A 24,879-nucleotide genomic window follows, 5' to 3' on the forward strand; every position below is an offset into this window, starting at 1 on the left:
AAGAGCTGTCGCAGACTCTGTGTGCTGAATTTTACAGCCCCCCAACCGGGTGTGTTTTTAGCAGGGGGAAGCAGGTAAAATATGTCAGGTGGCCAGCCCATGGCCTTCCCACCCACCCGTGACCTGGGTAAGGCACCAGTAGGCCGCTTGCCATAGGCCTATTGGGTCCCTTAAGTGGCCAGTTATTGGGCACTTAAGTTCCTATGTTCACCTCCTCCATCATAATATGCTGGCTGGCAGAAGGCGGACCATAACGGGCAGACTGCTTTTTCACCAAACTTGGTGAAAGGGCGGTATTTCATGTTTAAAGATAGAAGTCCTTCCTCAGTGCTTTCTCATTGTAGGTCCCTGTTGAACTCATCTCAAAATGGCAGTCTCTAGAGAGATTGCCTCATGGCATAGCCACATGACTATGGCAAGCTAGGAATACAGAACAGATTGCATTTCAAACCCAAACACCCTCCTTTTCATGCCGAACAAAGATACAAACATCCCCTTTTCCTAGCAAACAAAAGACAAATTTGCATGCATGACCATGTGTAACTAAGTACCCAAGTTACCCAATGGACACCCACTGTTCTCATGCATTAACAACTGTTTGTTCTACCAGTCAACCTCTGCGCTTGATTGCATACATAGTCTTTAAATCATGCGGTCTCTTCATGGTATGCATGTACATTGACATTAACTGTTCATCTGAGCGATGTTCCCTCTCCAGGGAGTGTCATTTCTATGGCACTTGTTGTCATGGTAACTGTTGTTCCATTGCAATTGTTGGGAACACGTGGATCTCTGAGACTGATGGTAGTTTTGTACTCAGTACAGCTGCTGAAATCCCTTCCTTCTGACCAGCTGATTGCTGTGAAGGAACAGCTTCACTCTGTGAAGGAGCAGCTTCACTAGTCTGCGTAAGTGCCTGCGGTTGTGCCAGTATATTTGGTTGTTCACTTCCATTGCATATGATTGAGATGACAATTTCCCAAGGCATGTCCCAAGTTTCCACGTGGGCTGACTCTTGTTGAGAGCGTTGAAGGTTTGTACCCTGACTGGCTGTCCAATGCTCAGCTCTGGTAATGGTTTGGCAGTCTTGTCAAACTGAAATTTGGCTTTCTGCCATTTTACCTTAATCTTTTTGCTCACTACTTCTGGCTTCAGTAGCTTTTTTGCGATTGGAAGAGTAGTTTGCGTGCGGTGTGACATTAGTCTTTGGACAGGACTACATTCCATGCCCTCAGTCAGTGTTTCTCCACTCGAGTATTGCCTTGTCTACATCTGTGCTAGATTTGCTCAATTTCTTGAAGATTCCTTTGGCGATTTTCACTGCCACCTCAATCTTTACATTCGACTGGGGATAGTGCAGATATGGTGTGTGGTGCTGCATTTCCCAATTCTATGTGAATCGGCTGAATTCTTCACTCGTGAACTGAGAGCCATTGTCATTCATCACAAGGGCTGGAACGCGATAATGACTGAAGTGTGCTTTCAGGCATTCTACTATTTCTCCTGTTGTCTTTGAAGTCAGCTGGTTTAACTCCTATTAATCAGAATAGTAGCCTACAGTGACAAAATAATCAGTTCATGCTATAGTGAAAAGGTCTACTCCCACCATCATCCATGGTCTGTCTGGGATATCATGCATCATCAACTAGCTTGTTTCACTCGGTATTCATTACAATCACTTCACTGGCCAACGTGGTCTTTAATTTAATTTCTCATGTTTGGCCAGCAGAGTACTTCTTTTGCCTTTCTCAGAGTCGATTCAGTTCCTTGCATGGCTTGCATGTTTGCAAATCAGCATGTCTCATCACCTTAGAGATGATGACTATATTTCTTTTGTATAAGATGCCATCTTGGGTTGTCAGTTCGCCTTGGTATGCCAAATATGCCCTTGCGACCACAGGTGTGTTCTTGATGCTCTCCGGCCATCCTTTCATCGTTGCTTCTTGAGGTGCCTGTAGAGTTGCATTGTGTTTGGTAGTTCGCTTGATTTGAGCAAGGTGCTTGTCTTTCAGATTCAATGGGTGGAATTTTCCATACATGCGGTGACAGGCAGGTTTCAGCAGTGCCCACCCCGTTGTCCGGAATGGCGGGAACTCGTGCACCTATCGGTCCGAATCACCTGGCAGGTTGGGAGTAGATTCATGCGGCCGCCATCAGCTGGGGGGTTCGAAGGTTCGGGTGCCATATGAAAAGGCCAGTCCAACACACAATCTCACTCTCTCCAGCCCACCAGAGGTGTCTGGCAGCCAGAAGAGGAAGGCCGAGAGCCTGAAGAAGAAGGCAGCACCCCGCTTCACGTACCAGGCCCTCCAGACCTTAATGAGAGGGGTGCAGGCACACAGCCATGCGCTTTATCCCAGGGGTGGCTGCAGAAAGCATAGCAGCCTCACCTCTCTGGCCTTGGAGGCCATCGCGGAGCAGATCAGTGCGGCTGGCAACCGTGCCCAAAATGACACCCAGTTCAGGAGGAGGACGAATGATCTCATCCGCTCTGCCAGGGTAAGTCATCATTCAGCTCCCTCCAATATCAAACTCTCATCATGGCACCATGCACTCAAACGGCTGCTCTCTCTAGGGATCTCACGCAACCATTATCGGGGGATAAACACTCGTTCTCTCACCGAAACAGTCACATTGCCACCATCCCATTTATCATGTTGCTCGCACTCCATCCTCTGGCCCTTCTGGGGTGGGGTCACCACACACACGGGATATGCATCTCACCCAAGTTCTGCTCCCTCCCTTCTCATCACATACCTTTCTTTCTTCTTCATACAGACCAAGCTGACACACAACAGGAACGAGAGATCACAGACCGGGGGGAGGGACGGCCAACATCATTGCTCTCACTGAGTTTGAGGAAGCTGCAGCCGAGCTGGCTGGGGAGGACAGGGATCGCTCCTGTGGGGAAGGGGAGATCGGCCTCTCCCAGCAACCTGGTACGGATCACAGCTCCATCACTTCATCAAATCCTGACATTCACAGTGAGTCAGATGTAGTCTTATCTAGCTCATGCTCATTAACTGAAACTCTATTTTCTATTTTCTAGGCACCAGCAGACCGAGGCCCCCAAGCCAGTCCAGCACCAGTGCGAGCCCACAGGCTTCATCTGAAGAGGAAACTCTGAAAGAACCATCACGGCACTCACACCCACCTTCCACCAGCTCAGAGACACACATGTCAGTGGGGCACAGCTGTAGATTAGGCTCAGCCTCACTTTCTGGAGAGCCTTAGTTCTCCTTACTGATGCATCCCCCCAGCAGTCAGAAGCAGGGATAGCCCAGGTTTCTGGCACTTGGAGGGCTGCTGGAGACCAGCCACCCGCTCAGTCTGAGTCAGATGATGAACTTCTGGAAGTGGCTGCCAACTTAATGCTGGAGATGTAGCGACAGGCAGCGGAACATCAGGCAAAGATTTGACATTCACTCAGCAGGCTAGAGCGAATGATGGAGGAGTCCCTCCGCGTTTTGTCTGATGCCGTGGCTCCGACATGCGAGTGCCCCAAGGTCACCATGGGAAGACTGGCGACCACCATGGAGAGCTTGGTCCAGCAGGTCTTGTCAGATTTGCGTGTGACCCTGCACTCCATGGCCACACAACCTGGTGGGCATCATCAAGATGTAGGCGACATGGGAATAGGGTATCTTGACCTCCCTCTAGGTGCATCATCTCCTGCAGGAGTCAGGGCGGGGCCCTTGGGGGCCCGAGTGTTCCTGTCAACTGAAGCTATTGTGATTTTGTACTTTGGAATCCTCTTATTTCTATGTTTAGCCTTGCTCCCACTCAGTGATAGTTTCCCACTATGAGATTCATATTTCCATGACGTCAACCCCAGTTGAACTGGTCTCCGCACCCTTGCGTGATGTCAGGGAGATGTGTTTAAATCTTTATTGGAAATGCGTGATCTAAGCATTTCAAACCCTTCTTCCTCAAGGAACACCATTCAGTGAGGGCAGCTCATCAGTATTGATATTCTAGTAGCATTTCTTCTCTCAGAAGAAGCACAGGAGGAGGAGATCCCTAGGTATGTCCACCTCTCACCAACAGTGTTTACATCATTGGATGGCAGAGAAGTCTTCTCTCACATCGCTCTTGCTCCTAAGTGGACTCTCAATTCCCAGAGTGAGCTCAATCACAGGGCCCGACGGACCAAAGCAAAGATTGTGGCTTGGTGATTCATGAGGTCACAACGTGCAAGTGTGAATGTGGGACTTGTTCTTGCTGCAAGTGGGTGGATATCCCTTGAGTTGAAAAAAAATGGCATTGAGGGCTAGGAGAAATGTGGCCATATTCCTTCACTTAACTTTACTCTTCCTAGAACCTGTCAGCAATTAACATATTATGGGCTTGTCTCCCATGTCTTCCTTCCTCCATTGCATATTCGCGCTCATACTGACCCACAGCAGCCTCATGAGCTTCCTGGGCCTCCAGATCTTCATCCTCCGATGAGCTCGCATCTTCCTCCAGTCCACCCTCTGGCAGGGTTTCACCTCTTTGCATCGCCAGATTGTGATAGGCGCAACATACTGCGATGATGTGGGAAACCCTGTCGGGAGTGTATTGGAGTGAGCCATCTGATGGTCCAAGCATCTGTAGCATCTTTAGAAGCCCTATGGTCTGCTCTATAAGGGAGTGTGTGGAGCTGTGAGCAGCATTGTACCTTTTCTCAGAATGTCTCTGAGGGCAATGTACCGGTGTCATCATCCAGCCTTTCAGTGGGTATCCCTTATCACCAAACAACAATCCCTGCGGATGTAATGGCCCCTCGAAAATCTCAGGCACCTGCAAGTGACTCAGGATGTAGGAGTCATGGCAGATCCCAGGGTACCAGGCACAAATGTGCAGTATGTGCTTCCAGTGATCACATACCAATTGTACACTGATGGAATAATAGCACTTGTGGTTTATAAACATTAGGGCCTGCTGCCATGGAGCCCTTATAGCCACAATGGGGCAGCCTATTACACTCTGCACTCTTGGGAAGCCTGAGATAGCAGCAAAGCCAATGAATTTCGCAGCCTGGCTATCTTTGTCCAGAGAAAACTTGACATAATGATGGGCCTTTCTGTAAAGTGCATCTGTGATATCCTTTATGCTTCAATATATTGTGGACTGAAAGATGCCGCATGGGTCCCCTGCTGATCCATGGAAAGAACCAAAGGCCAAGAAATTGAGCGCTGCGGTCACATTCAAAGCCACTGGCAGGGATAACCCTCTAACTCCACGTGGTGTCAGGTCTTCATAAAGAATATGGTATATGTGATATACCAGAGCTCGGGAAAAGCACAGACATGCATGGCATTGCCTCTCCCTCATTGATAAATAGGAGTCTCTTCTACGATAAACCTTAGGTCTGGTGGGTTGCCTCGGTTGTCTAGGTCTCTCCACCTGACCTTCCTATTCATGCTCTGGCTCCGCTTGACCATGTCCCTCCTGCTGGAGCTGTGCATGGAGTCGCTCTCTCTCCTTCGCCTCCTCCATTGCACTAGGACCCTGATAAAGGCAGCACTGAGCCCTGGATCCATATGTGCTTTTGCCTTCTCTCTGAAAGGAAACATTGAAGACATTAATGATTCAAGGGGCAAGAATATGAAGCTCAGAAAGTGACAAATTTGGAAACTGTAAGGGCCCATGGTTTTTCCTGCCCTACTTGAATGGTGGCTGATGCCACCTTGTCCCTGAGGCACTAGCACACACATCGAGGTGACCAAAATGACATCACAGATATAACACCTTGAACCCTGTGTGGGATGCGAAAGTTTCAGTGAGTTGAGTGACCCATCCTAGCTCTGTGTTCCAATCTCTGATGTGGCATATTAATGACGAATCAGTGGCTCATGATCAATGAGTGGATGCCCTTTGGCCTGTTATGAATGTCAATTCTGGTGAACATGTGACAGGTCTTCAATAATGGAATGCCACATGTGATACAGCTGTGCCTCCTTCACTATTGCCTGCATTCCCAAATTCTGCCTTCCTATGTGTTACTCTTGAGATGCAGCGACTGTGATGTGAAGTCACTGAGTTCTGAGAAGCCCTTTAACAGTGCTAGTGAAGACATTGGCTTCAGTGGCTAAGGTCTGCCTCCTTTCTTTCTAAGCAGACTCCTGTTCACTCCTGCGGCAACAAGAGGTTAAAGGGCAAACCCAGAAAGGACGCCCTTGTGTTCATCCTTCTCCCTCACTGCCATTCCACAGCCTTCCCTCCCTGTAATCCTTTTTGTGTTCATCAACCCCACCCTCCCCTCACAGCCCACCCCCAGTCGAAACCCCCTTGTTTCTGAAAGTGGAGGCCTTCATGATACTTACTCAGTATCTTATTTGCAGCCTTCGGATTGTTTGCTTTTCCTTATTCGTTTTTCAGCAGCTTTTAGCAGATTTGAACATTTCTTCGCCTGGCTTCTTTGTGTCTTCTCTGCAGCATTGGCAGAATATTAAATCTCTATTTTAGCTCCACTTCCTGACACCATGTTTCGTGTTTAAAGACAGTAGTACTTCCTTAGTGCTTTCTCATTGTAGGTCTTTATTGAATTCATCTCAAGATGGCAGCCTCCAGAGAGACTGTCTCATGGCATAGTCACATGACTACAGCAAGCCATGGTTCGCCATGTAGAATTGATTGCATTTCAAACCCAAACTGCCGGGAAGGAAGTGGGTTATCTCCTTTGGAGGGTGCCCCATGCGCATCATCAGGGACACCCCCCTAAGATAGTACCTCGCCTTTATGCCTCTCTGTCAGGTCTTCAAAGTCCATAACCCCCCAGCCCCTTGCCTCCTTCCCATAGGGCCCCGAACTGTCCCCATCCAAAACTCCAGTCTTACCTCTCTCTGGTGGCCATGTCCTCTTCATCCCGGGAAATCCTTGCAGTCACAACAGCACCCACTACTCAGTTCTGGTGCTGCCAGGACTGCAAGAGCTACTGGTCAATCAGAATCATTTGACTGAGAGGCGGCAGTCCGACCCTCAGTGTGATATCACAGCACCTCTTTAAAGCCGGTCGGTTTCTGACAGACTTTTCTTTGGAGGCGGTGGGAGGGGGGCAAGCAGTGTGCCCTGCCGAACAGTAAAATTCATCCCTATGTGACAACAAGAATTAAACGTGGCAATGAGCAGGTGTATGCTAAACAAGACTTTTAAAATAGCCTGTCAAATCTCCTGTGGCATTGCTCTCAGTGAGTATGAGTTTTGTTGCCCCATGACCACCTAAATGGTTTCTCCATGGATGATTTCATTGTGCCACCTGTACTAAACACATTTTAGAAGAATGTAAGCCTGTTTAAGGTTATAATGTAAAAATTGTCGCTTAGCTTGTTAAACTGTGTAGAGTTCATACTATATAATTATTCAGTAAAATCACTTCAAATACTGTATATACTCATGTAAAAGTCGAGCTTTGCGGACCAAATCTTTGGGCAAAAAGTAGGGGTCAACTTATACATGAGTAATATTTTTGAGGGGTTGAAATCCATACATGTTGGAGGGACACCTGTTATTTTAAAACATGAAAAATATTTACCAATTACCAATAAACTACGCCTTGCTTTCAGTAGGCTAAGCAGTGGATGTCGTAGCCTAGATTCCTTCTTGGGTATAATGAGGGCAAAACCATGCTCAATCATCATATTCCACTTTAAATCTACAAATAAAGATTTATCTCACACTTCAATTTACATTAATTGTAGTGCCATCATCTCCCATACTTTCTTGTAGGAGAGGAAAATGTGAGAAAAATGTACATAATCCAAAAGAATTAGTAGATACAACCATAATATCAGGAAATTAAAATTATCAGTAGTATCACATTATTTATCATAGCGTTAGCTGGTTTAGAGGGCGGGATTGGCAGAAACACAGTTTCCGACCTGGCAACTCCTTTGGTAGCATCTGTTGTTTTGCTGGCCTCCTGCCTCTGAATAGATTCATGATTGACAGTATTTCTTATCTCAAATGTCTTTATCAGACGTAATTTGGGATCCAGCATGGTACCAGAGAATATTGCGATTAAAGTGAAGATTATCTAATAGTATTGGTGCAATGACTAAAACATCAGGAAATTATAATTACCAGTGGTAACTTGTGTTTACACTATTTTGGTGCAGTGTTGTACACCAGAAAACATTTAAAAAACATTGTTCTACTATCCCGCAAAAATTAGGGTCGACTTATACATGAGATATATGAAAATTTAAGGAATTTTTGGCCAAAAGTCAGGAGTTGACTTTATACAAGATCCACTAATACATGAATTTATACAGTATTTCTATAAGAGTTTAATGCTCTACATTTCCACAGTCCAAGACCTGAAACCAGAACTACGTGTCCAGATGTAAGCTGGGTGGGTGACAAGGAATTCTTGCTGCCAAAAATTAGGTTAAAAATTACTTTCGAGGTGTAGCAACTATTGCAGTACAGGGAAATGTAGCACAGCAAGGCCAGTTTAGCCAGCATAAAGATTGGATGCTTGCAGGCAAGCTGTGAGAGTGAGTGATGGAGCAGAGTGGATAAGTAGATCAGGGTAGAAGGTGGAGGAGGGTTGTCCATGTGTCCAGTTTAGAGCAGGGCTTCTCAACCGTTTTGCCTCTGAGACCCCCAGCTCAGTTAATTTTGAGCTGATTTGACCGACCCCTTGAAAATTTCTAGCAGACCACTAGGGGGGCTGTGGGCCTCCTAGTTGGGAATCCCTGATTTGGAGATTGTGAGGCCAAGTAGTTATGAGATCAGGAGTGGCAAAATCAGGAATCATTTGTAAAAGATGTGAAGACAGATGGGTAGGCTCAAGTCTTGACCACTACTAAGGATAAGGGATGGAGAGGGATGTGTGGATGTAGGAAAGCCCAAAACTAACATAATAGCTGGACATGGGTCAACTGCACAGGCCAATTGCTAGACTTGAGTCCACCAATATTATTAAGAAAAAGAAACAGACTGGTGCAGAGCAGACTGGCCACAGCCCAAGACCTGTAACCAGAACTATGTATCCTGATGTAAGCTGGGTGGGTGACAAGGAATTCTTGCTGCCCAAAATTTGGTTAAAAACTACTTTTGAGGTGTAGCAACTGTTGCAGTATAGGGAAATGTAGCACGGAAAGATTCCAAAAACAACATTAAGATAATGATCTGCTTTTAGTAATGTTGGGTGAGGGATAAATATTATCCAGAACTTAATGCTGTTCTTTGAGTAGTATTGTAGAGTCTTTTGCATCCACCTGAGAGGATGAACAAGGCCAGAGTTTGATGTCTCATCCAAAGAAAGGCACCTCTAATGGGTCAGCACACATTCAGGGAGTGTTAGCCTGCATTATGTGCTCAAGTCTCTGGAATGGGGCTTGAGCTGACAATCTTCTGCCCTAGACATGGTTTCTTGTTGTAAACTTTTGTGTGTGTTTTATTATTGTGTAGTAAAAGACAATTTATAATGTTACTAAAAAATATCAGTAAAGGACAAACTGATAAAGTTGTTTTTGCTTTTTACTTGTGATTGGGAAAACATTTCTCCCTGTTGTGATTTGCGTTACCATTGTGGTGCCAAAGAGAATGATGATTTTCAAACATGAGAAATCATTGTTCTAATCTCATTACAATACTGAATCAAGATATAATATCTTAGAATGTAATTATGTTTGCCCAGGTTTTATAGCTGAGCATAAAGCAGCTTATTAGTGATTTTATAGAATTAATTTTACAAAATCACACTACTGGCAAGCAGCCATAATCCTGCCAGCACATATCAGCATACTTGGTCATAAAATTGTCCATCGCGTGTGTTTCCATTACTTAACTTATCATTAACTAATTAAGTTGCACTAATTTTAGATAAATGTGCAACTGGATTTTGATTCTGATAGTGTGAGACTTTACTGTTGTTAATACTAGCAAATGAATGCAACACGTTCTTTTAATGTTTGTCTGTCTGCTAACAGGTGTTAGCAGGTTTATTTTATATTAAACAAATGAATACTTCTCTTGAAATAGTAAAGGAAAAAGTCATATAAATGCATTGGTCATTAATGCTCACTTTTGGTCGCCTTATATCTCCTTATCTGGCTCAATGTCAAATTTTGTTTGGTAATGTTTCTGCCATGTGCCTTGAGATGGTTGAGTACTTTAAAGGCGCAATATAAATGCAGGTTATTGTTGTAATATCTTCAGTACTAATTTTCTATCCCTATTTATCTCATGAATGTGAGATAGAACCTAATTGGTTCTATCTTGGTGTTAGACCTAATTTGTGATTTGTGACATGTTTATTAACACTGTCACTGTTATATTTGTTAGGTAACATTCTCCTCACACACTGTTGCAGATGTTTCATACTCTAGTGCCAGAAGGGAATGTGTGTTTTTACCTCTGGGAATGTGAGAGTTTGGCTAGCTTCTTTGGCATTCTTTTTATCTGTTGATCTATTTCCATTCATCTATCTTCCTTTATCTCCTTCAATCAATCTTGCTTATGGTTCATATCCACAAAAAGTGGTCATCAGACCTTAAGTGCATCAGTAAGACAAAAAATTATAATTGCCTGAAATAATCACTGGCTATTAAGTTAATGATGCTATTTGGCTTCAATACCCCATCCATGAAATAAAGTTATCAAAAACTAATTCCACTCACTGGACAATTATTCAAAACAACCAATTAGCAATGAAGAAGCAGCGCAAAACTACCCAGTCAACTCTATTGTTATTTAAATTTCTCACACTAACCACATTTGTCTTAATGACATTACCAATTGGTGCAATAAGGGGCAGTTTGTGTTGTCAGGCCAAGCTCACTAGGAACTTGATGGAGCCTGCCCAAGTTCATTTGGCGTTATTCTGTTATGGGTTTGAATTCAGATCAGAGAGATGAAAGGTCGCTGTCTAACCCACTGTATTAAGCAATTCCCAGAATGCTGCAGGGTAAATCAGATCAATCGGAAAAAAGAATAAAATGCTTCAAGTAAACAATCAATGCTCAGAATTGCTTTCACAAATCATAAATACTTAAAAGCATTGTGACACATCAATAGTAGCTCATCGTCCCTGGAACTTCACCCTGCCATCCATAGATGATGTAAGTAATTTAAGGTGTGTTCAATATTGATGCTCCCCATTGAAACAAGCAGAAGGTGAAGCACACTGCATTCAAACAAGGAAAATATAAGAACTGTGGCTACATTGACAATTTAGAATTTTGACAGTTTAATTGGCTTTAATTTTGGAGCTCATTATTTTGAGGGATTGGCAGAAGGGTAATTATTGCTTTTCACTTTTAAAATTTTGTGCAGACAAAGTTTCAGGGACAGAAAACATTGAGGACTTTACAGAAAACATTTTATATTGCCGTATTGTCACTCTTGAAAGCTGCAGAGCTTAATTTATGTTTACCAAAGTGCAAATGCACTGGTTTTCATTTCTTTCCTTATTTTTTGTTAAACTGTGTTTTATTTTCCCTATTTCTGCTTGTTTCTTCCTGCATTCCTACGTGCAATTAAAAAAAAAATCGCTGAGCCAGGTTAAACATCCCACAGGACCTATTTTGTGTGCCTCTGATCTGGTTATAACTGGATATGGAAAAGACTAAGGGCGTGTATTATTGGTAGGTATCCCGCCACCCTTGCACTGCTTGGAGTAATTTCACTGATTACTTCAACAACTTAAAAACCCTTTATCAACAAAAAAGTTTCTTGGAAAGAATATTTATCCCTGCGTAACAGTTTATTAACATAAAAAATTCAAGTGATTATTTTTTCCGTAGAGTTAAGTTGTGATTTAATCATAGATATTGAAGTCCATGCCCAACTAGCAGAAAGCCTTTCCTTTTGTTCATTTGGTTTGATCTGAGCCATGATTTAGAAACAGTTTCACACTGATGAATAGATAAATCAATTTACACAATGTAACAAAGGTCGTCATTTTGTGGTAAAAGGCAGCAATGTTTTTTTCTGTTGAGTTTTACACATAAAAGCCTTTGAAATCCAAATATTTATTTTCTTGTTCAACAGCTTTTCTTTTGACACCACACAAAATAAATTCTTCGACTGCTGTGAATATTAATCAAGTGCCAGACCTGCTTGCTAACTCAAACAGAGGCAAAATACTCCTTGGTGAAGTTGTAGTAAAAGGAGTGCTTCCTGAAGTCCGGCTGTGGGAATGGCCTTCCATACGGTGTTCTCTCTTCTCCCAGCTGCTCCTGCTCCATCCCATTTTCTTCACTGGTCCCCCCTCCTCCTCTAGTCCCCAAAACAAATCTGCCATGCCACCCAAATTGAAGTAAATTTATTCCAGGGGAAATAAAATCAACTCAAAGTCAAAGATATCTTCAATAAATTAGGAATTATTGTTGGTGATACCAGTTTATTAAAATAGCGGACAAATGTCACATGAATCCTGTTGGCATCTGTTCATTAATATAATAATTTCCAGCTTTGTGCATGTAGAATGTGAATTTTACTATTTATAATTTATTCTGTGCTTCCAATGGGCAGCCATACTCAAAGGGAGTACAGTTTGGACTCAGGGCTATAACACTTCCCTCCATGTGCAGCATCTTACAAAAAGAGTGGGATCACAAAATTAATCCTAATATTGCTATAGCTGAATGTAATTGTATAAAATCATTTTCATTTTGTATGACTATTGGCTAGCATTTTTTTTTTATTTTTTAGGCGCCCCAGAATTGCTATCATCTACTGGTTACTGTAGAAAATAACCAATTGAATGCCAGTAAAGCATACCAGTACTTTGGACATTGCAAAAGATTGCCATTAAACTGTGGTGATATTGTTGCGTTACAGCTCCTAGCTATCAAACTCCACAAAATATTCACAACAATTCCATAATTATAGATATCAAGAAGTTTCTAATCTACTAAACTATAGAAAGTGAGAAGAAACCCAAGCTTATAATTAGAAATTAAATTCCTGGACACTAATTGTGCAACTGTCAGTGCAACAGCACTGTTACGTTTATGTTACAATTTGCAAAAATTATATGGTTATTTTTTGATTGTGGTGCTCCATCACAGACCCTCCCTTGTCAACAGTTTCCTAGATTGTCAGCTGTGAATCAAATGTCTCAATCAGAGGTGATTACTTGAATTTTCCATCCCCTACCTGCCACTTTTCCAGCATGGAAGAAACTTACCTGTAGACATGTTTCATTATACCTTGACCTCATTCCCATTTCCTGGACAAAATTCCTGATGGTGCAGATTGTACCCTTCCATACAGAAATGAGTGAATGTGGATGAGAATCAAATGAGGGAAATCTACATGGCTGGATTATCCCTGGGAGCATTTGAATCCTGCCATGAGGCTTACATATGGGTCAGAATCCCACACTGTGTGGGAACCAGTTACTCATTATGATTTTCCCTGGGATGGCGAATTAATGGCCAGAGGTTAGGCTCAATATTGAGTTAAGGGTGGCAGAGGGCTCTCATAGCTGAAGGGCCAACAAGTGGCCTTCCAGCTTGAAAGCTGCAGCAGGATGTAATGGAAGGTAAATGAAGGTGTTTCAAAACGGAGGCACCCTGTCTCCAATGATTTTAGATTTAAGCTAAAAAATGGCTTTTGCAGCCGGACCTCCACTGTCCGGTTGGACCTGAATGACCTGCAGCTGCTGCTGCATCAGGCATAGTACCACTTCCAGGCGGTTAAACTGGACAGGAAACTTGGTGACCAACTTGAAAACCCTGTCGGCCTCCATTAACAGGCCTGGGCTTGGTTCAGCTAACCACCATGTGCAGGTAGCCCTGCTTCCCCAGCCATTCTCTCTCTGCTAAAATGGCCTGGAGGTTGGATGGAGCCAGAGAACTGACATACAGGTCAAAGGTGCTATTTAGCGGCCACCTGCCTCCGATCCCAGCCCCTTGAGGCCTAAAAATCAAGCCTAAGGGTTGATTGTTTGGCACAGAAGTTATGTTTAGAGATCATTGATGGAGGCAAAAAAAAGTAAGGGCATGTATTATTGTTTTCAAAATGTTGCCATGGAAGTGACTGTCTTAAAAATGTATTATTTTTCCAGTAGCTTGGAGGCTGCCTGTCCTGCTGCCGCAGGCCATAATTTTCTCAACGCAGTTTTGGTGCAAATCCCTGGTAGAGGCAAGACAGCCTGCCTCCACATTTAAAAGATCCTCAGGTCGGAAATTGAGAGGTGATCTTCATGGGGGCCGGAATACCAGCCACACTGCAGAAGCCCACAGTCGGAAAATATCACAGGGTGATATTTCCAGTATTATGTGAGCTTGCAAAAGCTTGGATCCTTTGTCCACACAAAGTCTTTGGGGCCCTTTGCTAATTACAAGGTGCACTAGGTACCTTGTCCCATGATGCACTCATCAAAATTGGAACATTTAGACTAGGAAATGTCCACATCACTTTTCAGTGGATTTGTTTCATTGAAGCCAAAGTCGTTGATGACAAAGACAATAAATGACATCAATAACTAACTAGATAATGGATTGTGTTACAGTGAGAAGTGTTAGAATGGCTCCCCTCTCTTTCCACTCCTCAGCTGACCACAACAGGTGTTCTTTTTTAAAGAATTTGCTTGTCAATTCAGTGAGTGTTTAACTGTTTAAGAGCTATGACTGTAAAAGATACACAGACAGGTTTTCTTGTAAGCTTTTAAAAAGAAAAGGAAATAGCAATTATTGTACTCAATGCCTGATCTAAATAAAAATAATAAAATACTCCAACTCACACTCACACATGCACAATCACATACAGAAGTGAGTTACAAAGTGGGAGGCAGATTAAATTGGTTAAGAGTCCAAAAATATCAATTGTGTACAGATCCTGTAGATTGATGGTCTGGATGGTTTTAGACTGGGCTCGATGGTCTTTCCAGATTCTGCATCGAGCCGATTTAAAAATGTTGACCGACGATTTCTACCTTTTCTTCTGGAGCCAGTAGCTGCTGGGTTGATGTTTAAGCCAATTCCCACAGTCTGTGGCTGGCCAAAATACAGGCAGGGCACAAACTGGCAGGATGACTGAAGAGAGAGAGTGAGTGCCTATTCAGGGTCTTTCTGGTCTCATAGATTTCTTCCAACTGGCCTGGAGAAAAGCAGTTTCTTAAAACCCAAAGAGGTTTAGTTTGCTCATCACATGATCTCTTCTCACAAATGGACCAGTTACACAAATATGGTCAAAGCGAGCTGATTCCTGGTCCATTGTTTAGAAATGATTAGATTATGGCTGGAGGAGTTCTCTTCTCAGCCATGGTCCATTGTCCAAAGTGATTGTGTCTAATGGCTTGTCTGGATGTTTCCTGAATGGTTCAGGAGATATGTTATTCACACTATCCCTAGACAGCCTGACTCCATTCTAACAGTTTTGGAGATGGTGGGGTATAGCTATGCAAATGTTCGACCATCTAGGAAGCTGCTGTTTAAGTCATTTATAATGCTGTTGTTCAGTCCTTTTAATTATCTGGTGGTTTTAGCCCACTCTTTCAATATAAAACATGGTTTTATAACAATTGCAATATAGAATGAATCAGATAGACCCTTTATATAACTTCTGCTTTTAGTCAATTGATGTGAGTAATTGTTTCGTCCTGAAATCCCCTATATAGTTTAAATTCATAACAGTTGCCAGTTCAGAATTCTCCACATTGTTGGCTTGTAGAATAGTTTGTAATTTAATCTGTGACTCTGAGAAGAAGCTGATTAAGCGGACTGACTATATGACGACTCATAGGTTTCATATATCTTTTTTATTAGAGATATAGCTCCATTGTTGGGCCCCTCCCCCAGTTGGAACCCCCTGCCAAGCATTCTTTAGTCAACACTGTGAGACTACACCAACATGACTATATCCTCCCTCAAATACCCAACAAAACTTTTTCAAATGGGCGTACACTGCACAAGGCAACAAAAAACCTATTCCAATTATGAAGTGTTTTGTGAAAGATTGTAATTTATAAAACCAACTGCCTAATAATTAACGTTGGTTTGAATATATTTAAACAATATATTTTCCAATAAATCTTGCTTTTGAAAGTACAAGGTGTGCCAATGTAATTGTTCAAGTTGCATTTTTATGTTTAAATATTGTAAAAATTGCAGAATGTGTTGATTATATGGTCCCATTGCATTGCCAGTGGAATGCTGCTCTCATTGTATGTGAATCTGATGTACTGTTAGCTGGCCTTTCACTATAAAGTGAAGCCAACTAGTTAATGTAATTTACTGGTGCTTGTGATGCATAGTCCATAATCTACTCGGAGCATGCTGGGGTCAAAGGGAGCGATATCTGACACCACCAGCTCTCAAAGAGCACTTGACCTTGCCCTTAAAGATACCCTGGTACTGATAATGAAGAAATGGCTCCACCAATAAAATGAAGAACTGAACTGCATCTTTTAAGGTTGCAGCTTTGAACAAGAGCTCCAAAAATTTAGCTGTTCCTATCTGCAGAATAAGATCATCCTCCCATTTAAGAGCATGCCAGAACAGCCACGACAAAGATTACAGGAAGGGTGAATGCACTTAATGTGTGCCCCAGTTGTGAGTTGCAGAAGGCAGGTATTTGTTGATCTCTGAAACATTGCCAAGGTAAGTATTCTTGCACTTTGTAGCTTTAACAGTTTTACCTTAGCTCTAAGCTTGGTGTTGCATCACAGAAGAAAATATGTATAATACGTTCAATATAATACGCAATCGTTTATCTACTTTTCAAGTGCACTGGCATCCTTATGTTTTCGGAGGACACTTCATCCCTGTTGCACTAATGCGACCACCTTTACAACTTGCAAGCTATGAACATCACTGCCACCACAACTTAACTGAATGCAGTATGTTTATGAACTCGCAGGATGTGGCCCGGTGGGCTAAGCTTTTGATCATCTCATTTTCCTCATTTCAGCATATGTCCCTTATCTATTAAGTGGCAGAAGACCATGAAAAACAGCAGCAGTGCACATAGAATATGCGAGCACATTTCAGACTTTTGACAGCTTATGACTTGAAGGCCCTCCAGGTTCCAAAGCATTAAGCCAAGACTGGGACTATTAGAAGGTCCAAGTCCTCTGTCCAAACTGATTACTAGTATCATCCATTGCATTTTCCTTTTTAAATCTCCCTAGTCAGTCATTCATTTATTCCCTCGTGCATGTATATAATGCAACACATGTAAGCTCTTTTTCAAAGGGTATCTAGTTGCCAACATTCTAAAATGTTTCTCATTAATTCTCTGTGTCACTAGTTCCCTGGAGGAGGTGTTGAAAGGGGCTTGATGAGGTTATGAGAGAGGTACGAAGATAGCTGGGTTTTGCCCCTCAAATCCTGAGATTTTTGGTGGTAGTGAGTGACTTTATGCTGCATTAATCTGCTGTGCAATGAGGAAAATGTATAGGTCCTCCACCATTGAAAGAGGACATTCAGCACAATGAGGGAAGGGACACAGATGGTTTAGAGAATGGCGAGGAAGTAGAAGGACTCCAACACCTAGAGCCAAAGATTTTTCATAGCAGCTCATCGAAGAGCACTTTAACTGAACATACTTTGCGTCCCTACATTAACTGTCCAGTCCAACTTCTCCCACAGGCCCTATACTTTCCAATAAACTGCACCCACCCAACACAAACATTGATCCTCACGTCAGCTAACATGCAAGTTCCACCTATCAGGAACATTCTTTGTTCAAAGATGTCAAAATAGGTTTTCGCTTTAGTGGCTTACACGTGGTTAGACATTAATTATCACTCCGGCATGGACCCCTAGTGTCTGCCTCAAGTGTTTATTGAATTACCCAGTGTGAGCCCCATAAACTAAAGAAAAGGAAGGAAAGATGCTGAAATACCCCATAGTGCCTGGCAATCTCCAATATTGTATATGTCACCTCTCTGCCTATGACATCTGAGGCTGTCTCCTGCATTGCTGCCAGGATTTGCAGTGTAACAGGACATCACCGTGCTATTGAAATCGTCTTTTGATTGTGTGCCAGCAAGAGAAGTGACAGTGGGTTAGTGTGTGCCCTGCTGAAAGGTTCCAAAGATGTGTGAGGCAGCTTGGCACAGTGTGCATGACGAAAGGCAGCAGCAGCAAGAGGAAGAAATAGTTGTGAGAGCAGTAGATGGTTCGAGGGCAGTAGATTAGAATAGCATTGGAGTGTTTCAATGGATCATTACATATTTTCCTGCAGCATGGCTAGGTCTCTTCATTACAACTGGCTAATTTGTTGAAGGTCATGAGGACTCGAAACATCAACTCTTTTCTTCTCCACCGATGCTGCCAGACCTGCTGAGTTTTTCCAGGTAATTCTGTTTTAATTTGTTTGATTACCCATCAGACTGGAAGAGAACCTTCTTCCTACTAATTCTTCCTATTCCCATTCCTATTCCTATTGCTGTATAAGCACCTTTACTGCTGTATCAGAGAATCAGATAGACCCTGAATGACATCATGCAGTCTGCTACTTCAATAACTTTCTATCCAATACCCTGTTTGAAAAGTGCGCCTCCCCTTTAAGGGTCTGCAAGCTATTTTTTCAGCACTGGCTGCCCTGTCAGATTCCCAATTAGCAAATTGCCTAGAAGGAATGTGATTAACAGTGGAAGCTTATCTATTAAATGAGGCCTGACATTGATTGATTGAACCACCTGAAGAGCAGCCATATCCACTGCCTGCCAGATATATTGCATAAATGAATAATTGTCCCTATATACAGTACACCATTAATTTACTGCTTACATTGTGAAACAAGGTAATGGATACACTTTGATGTTCAGCATTAACAATACTGAAATATAGCAATCATCAAGAATATTAAGACCAAGAAACAAAATAACAAAATTTTTTCTTATTGTCAGGATGTGAACTCTGGCGGCATTAATTCGCAGCAGATATTTCAATGTGGCTCAAAGGAGAATCAGCCAAAGGAAAGATATAAAGCCCATGCAGAGAAATCGGACAAGGGGAGAACTTTGGAAGGTTTCAAGCTGCCAATGACACCTGAAGGTATAATATTTACCAGCAATATCACAATATTCGTTCTGCAGAGCTCTGACATGCGAAGGTATCTAGGCGTCCTAGTGCATGAATCTAGAATGACTAGTATGCAGATACAACAAGTTATTAGGAAAGTTAATAGAATGTCATCATTTATTGCGAGAGGAATTGAATACAAAAGTAGGGAGGTTATACTTCAGTTATACGAGGCATTGGTAAGACCACATCTGGAGGACTATGTACAGTATTGGTCTCCTTATTTAAAGCAGGATGTGACTGCACTGGAAGCAGTTCAGAGAAGGTTTACTAAACTAATACCTGGATTGGGCAGGTTGCCTTATGAAGAAAGGTTGGACAGGCAAGCTTGTATCTGCTGGAGTTTAGAAGAATAAGAGGCAACTTGACTGAAACATATAAGATCCTGAGGGGTCTTGACAGGGTTGATGTGGAGCGGATGGTTCTTCTTGTAGGAGAAGCTAGTACCAGGAGCCCACTGTTTAAAAATAAGGGGTCATCCATTAATGACATAGATGAGGAGAATTTTTTTCTCCAAGGGCTGTGTGCCTTTGGAACTCTCCTCCTCAAAAGGCAGTGGAAGAAGAGTATTGAATATTTTCAAGGCAGATATAGATAAATTCTTGATAAGCAAGAGGGTAAAAGGCAGGTGGGAATATGGAGTTGAGATTACAATCAGATCAGCCATGATCTTATTGAATGGCGGTGCAGGCTTGAAGGACCAAGTGGCCCATTCCTGCTCCTAATTCATATGTACATATCTATGTTCGCATGTTTGCTTCAGGGGAAGTGGAGAGAGTTGAAGGGTGTCTCCTGTGTTTTACTTGTGTGTGTTTATTGTGATTGCTCTGTTTTATAGCAGAACCTAACTATAGTTTTGAAAAAAAATTCACAGACACAAAGTGAATTAGAACAGCCATAATTACAAGTTGATGAAAAATCATTAATTAACTATTAATTTGGCTCTGGGCTCACACCACCAATAATAGGCAGTGGCTAAGTGTGATCCACCTACTGCCTACCCATTGTCTGCTTAGCATTAAAATTGGCCCTTATATATTTGACAATGATGAAAAGTTAAACCACAAAGCCAAAATTATTCAAATAAATTTTATATTTTGCAGTTTTGTCTTGGCATTAATTGATCCAGCACAGAAATTTACTTTATTCCAGACTGGACATAAAAATGACTATTTATTGATCAGCTATTAGTGGGTCAGTTTAGCTTCTATTGTCATTGAAGCATAGAAACAAGAGGTTATTTAGTCCCTCAAGCCTCTTCTGCTACCTTTCAATTAGATTTATACCTCAACTCCATTTAGCTAACTCTAATCCATATCCCTTGTTACACTTATTTAATGTGAATCTGTTGATCATAGTTTTGAACATTTAATTGAACCAGCAGCCACAGGCTTTTGGAGAAGAGAATTCCAATTTTCCACTGTCCTTTGTGTAAAAAAAGTGCTGCCTGGTTTCACTCCTGAATAAAAACAAAAAGCTGCAGATGCTGGAAATCCAAAACAAAAACAGAATTACCTGGAAAAACTCAGCAGGTCTGGCAGCATCGGCGGAGAAGAAAAGAGTTGACGTTTCGAGTACTCATGACCGTTCGACAGAACTAGGTGAATCCCAGGAAGGGGTGAAATATAAGCTGGAAGGTTGGGGGGTGGGGGGGTTGGGGTGGGGGGTGGAGGTTGGGGGGGTTGTTGGGGTGGGGGTTGGGTGGGGGGTGGAGAAGTGGAGGGGGGTGGTGTGGTTGTAGGCAAAAGCAGTGACAGAAGCAGATCATCAAGCACCAGGCGAGAAATGGAAAGCAATGAAGGTGAACAAGGCAAAAGAGAGATACGGAAATCTTGTCGCAGAGACGAACAGAACTTCTCCAAGGAGGTAGGCATTTCTTGAAAAGCAGTGGCAGTCAATTAAACACAGATAAAAACAAAAAACTGCGGATGCTGGAAATCCAAAACATTTCTCTCCTGGTGCTTGATGATCTGCTTCTATCATTGCTTTTGCCTACAACCACACCACCCCCCCCAACTTCTCTCCCCCCACCCAACCGCCCCCACCCCCCCCACCTTAAACCAGCTTATATTTCACCCCCTCCTGGGATTCACCTAGTTCTGTCGAAGGGTCATGAGGACTTGAAACGTCAACTCTTTTCTTCTCCGCCGATGCTGCCAGACCTGCTGAGTTTTTCCAGGTGATTCTGTTTTTGTTTCACTCCTGAATAGCCTAACTTTAAGTTTAAGGTTATGCCTCCTTGTTCTGGATTCCCCACCAGAGGATGTAGCTTTTCTAGATAAATCCTTTTATCTTCTTAACCACCTCAATTAGATCACCACTCCACCTTCTAAACTCAAGGCAATATAGCCCAAGTTTGTGCAAAATTTCTTCATAAACCCCTTTAGTTCAGATAACATTCTGGTCAAAATATCATTCTGGTCAATATGCCCTTCCTGAAATGTGGTACCAGAAATGAACACAGTACTCCAGCTGGGGTTTGACTAAGGGTTTCTGCACAACTGAGCATAACTTCCTCCTCTTTGTATTCCAATTCCCTGGAGATAAAGACCAACATTCTATCTATTAGACTTCTTGATACTTATTGTACCTGTGTACTAGCTTTCAGTGATTTGTGTACTTGGATTTACAAATGCCATTGCTTCTCCACAGGTTCTTGCCTCTCACCATTTTAGAATAATTGGCTTTATTGGTTGCAAAGTTAATTTCACACTTTGAACTTCATCTGCTCCAGTTTTACCCACTTGCTTAATCTGTCTATGTCCTTTTGTAACGTCTTGCTCCCGTCTACATAATTTACTGTTCCTTCTAATTTAGTGTCACTTGCAAATATGGATACATAACTCTATTCTTTTGTCCAAGATATTTAATACATATGATGAAAAACTGAGACACGAGTACAGATCACAGGAGAACACCAGTCAGAGTATATTTCCTTTATCCCTACCTCCTACCTCCCCATGCCTCAAAATTACCTCCAATTACAGGTTCTTTGATTCTGCTAATAATTTCTTATGTGGAACCTGATCAAAAACCTTCTGTAGATCCACAGACCTGTTCACCATGCAAAAATGTACCACCTAGGATAAATTCTTCTTTCTGGTCCAAAATCACTATTACTTATCTATATTAAGTTTAAGGTATTTATTTATAGTCAAAAGATAACTTTGCTACTTAAAAAATAATTCTTCTATTAATCTTAGCTTATAAAGAGAACTCCATGCTTTTTTTCATATAACATTTAATTTTGCTATCAGAGTTGATGGGGCCATTCAATTTTTTGCACTAGGTTACAGTAAGATAGTTGCATGCCTGTTGACAATTTCTAAAGGTATTTATTTACTCTGGTTTCATTACACAATAAAATATTATTATTTGGCAGTTTCTAACAGGTTGAATTCTTTAACCCTGAAGCACTTTATTTTACATTTTTCTTGATTTCATTTTGCAGTTGTCTAAAGTTGTATTTTTAACCTCACTAATTTTTACAATGACTGTGAATGGGGTAAGATGAAGTCAGACAGTTTTGCTGTTAAACATTCTAACTAACAATGAGAAATGCTTTCATATAAAATTCAATGGAGGAAAGTTACTTTTAAAACTTACTGAAGATGTGTTTGCACCATTTGAATAGAAGCATTGATACATTTTACAAGTGGACTGACAAATTATGAACACAAAGAAGTCCTAAATTATGAAGAAGTCTGGTTTCTCGGATTGAACACTCAAAAGATAGAAGGTTCTTCTGACAAACAGCACAACAATGGCTACGATGATGAACATGGCTCTTACATTGAGGTAATAATATATATTTTGGTATGGATTTCTGTAACTTTCACAACTGTTTTTTTTTAAAAATATTGCTGTGAAAAGATAAATGACTGAGATTGTAGGCTCTGTTTGGATGCAGCATCCTTCACATGCTGCAGAAATAAACAGGGATAATCATGGAACACATTGATCTGGACTTTGTGTTGTCATTCTGTTGGCAGAGCTGTATTGGATGTGCATGTCTAAGCTGCTGATCCTGGAAGATTTCCTGGGATCAGCTTATTTGTATGTTATTTAGTAAACTCCTAAAGAAAGAGGGATTGACTACATTCACATGTAGGGCAGAAACTGATGTGTTGTTAGAAAATGTAATGTTGTGAACTGATTAAAAAGGGACATGTTTCTGCATTATGAAGGATCCATCAACTCGTAGGATGCAAGCAGATTTGTGGCAAGAAGAGTTTTCAGCTTTATGACATGAATGTGGATGACTGCTGAAGGAGAATGAGGTTATAATGACACATTGGGTCAGGAATTTGGGTGTGACTCAGATCTTCTGGTTTGTCTTCCCCCTTTAAGTGCTCCGTCTTCCTCGTGCTGAGTGACTCACCCAGTAACATTTTCTCATCAGCATTATTTTGGAAATCTCCAGTGATTCTATATGGGATGGTGAACTTGTGAGAATGAAAGTGATAATTGGGTGAGTGTTTGCAACCAGTGCCAGATTTAGATGGGCTGGTATCCAATCATCAGCCGCTTGTGCTCCATCTTTGCTGGCTGATTTTGAGGATATAAAAGTAGAGCAAAGCTTACTATAGGCCTTCTGTCACTGAATGATATTCTTGTCTTACTTTGCAGCCTCAGGCAAAACTTTTTTTCCTGCCTTGATTTGCTTCTAGAATCAGAGTTTAAATATATATTATTGGCCATCACAATTGACTGTGGGCCATGACCTTCAACTTCTCCATCTCAGTTTAGGAAGCAGTCATTGACCTCAGTATTTCTATTGTCTTTTCCTCCTAGTAATTTAATGGCTGGATGATTGGAACCTTGTGCCTATAGGTTTATTTATTTATACCGGGATGTGAGCATTGCTGACCAGGCCAACATCTGTTGCCCAGCCCGAGTTATCCTTGAGAAGGTTGTGAGCTGCCTTCTTGAACTGCTGCAGTTCATATGGTGTAGGTACGCAATGCTGTTTGGAAGGGAGTTCCAGGTTTTTAGCCCAGTGACAGTGAGATTTTCTGGTCTCACCCAAAGTCAATGGAGCTTTGGCTGGTCCATCAAATTTTCCATCCCGCCCACAACAATTGCTGCCGCAGGCGGGACCAGAAAATCCCAGCTGTTGAAGGAACTGCAATATAATTTCAAGTCAGGATTGTGTGTATGGTTTGGAGGGGAACTTGTGCGGGAACTGGTGTTCCTATGCGTTTGCTGCTCTTGTCCTTCTAGGTGGCAAAGGTCGTGAGTTTGGAAGATGCTCTCAAAAGAGTCTTGGCAGGTTGGTGCAGTGCACACTGTGCAGCAGTGGTGGAGGGAGTGAATGTTTAGGTGGTGGATGGAATGCTAATCAAGCAGGCTGTTTTCTCCTGGATGGTGTTGAGCATCTTGAGTGTTGTTGGAGTTCACTCATCCAGGCAATTGGAGACCATTCCATCACAATCCAATTTGTGCTTCAGTGAAGATAGACAGGCCCTGGGGGAATCCAAAGATGAGCTATTCACTGCAGAATTCCCAGCCTCTGACCTGCTCTGGTGGCCACAGTATTTGTATGGCTGCAGTTAAGTTTTCAGTCAATAGTAACCCAATAATCTGCCCTTCTCTAGCAGAATGTATAAAGGTGAAACAGCAGCAGCAGTCGCTGATCTTTATCTGAGTAATTCTGCTTGCATTCAAAATGCGCAGGAAAATTAAAAGAACTGTAAGGAACTTGGATATTGGAGGTGAGCTTCAAAGGGGAAACATGTTTTCAAGATGGATGAGTGTGTTGAATGGAGGGATTTACATTAGAGACTTCTTGAGTAAAATGTGTTCTATGAAACCCCACAGTGCAGTGACTAAATATTATGGGTAGGGAATGATAGCTTCTTTCTGGTAGTCTGTCTATGCAGTTGTGGCAATTGGTTAACAAGTTGTT

General features: G+C 42.1%; 1 protein-coding gene across 3 annotated transcripts in view; it reads left to right on the plus strand.

Annotated features, from left to right (window-relative positions):
* dyrk4 (dual-specificity tyrosine-(Y)-phosphorylation regulated kinase 4) overlaps window positions 1-24,879 on the plus strand; it is a 92,318-nt gene that overhangs the window by 10,955 nt on the left and 56,484 nt on the right. For 2 of the 3 annotated variants that reach the window (XM_041203191.1, XM_041203193.1), the window contains exons 3-4: window positions 18,797-18,944; window positions 22,606-22,769. In XM_041203191.1, the coding sequence (XP_041059125.1) occupies window positions 18,797-18,944; window positions 22,606-22,769 (312 nt within the window). The remainder of the gene's footprint in view (window positions 1-18,796; window positions 18,945-22,605; window positions 22,770-24,879) is intronic. The other variant, XM_041203192.1, reaches the window with a different exon arrangement.

The sequence above is a fragment of the Carcharodon carcharias genome, chromosome 13 (genome assembly GCF_017639515.1).
Source record: "Carcharodon carcharias isolate sCarCar2 chromosome 13, sCarCar2.pri, whole genome shotgun sequence".
Classification (NCBI taxonomy): domain Eukaryota; kingdom Metazoa; phylum Chordata; class Chondrichthyes; order Lamniformes; family Lamnidae; genus Carcharodon; species Carcharodon carcharias.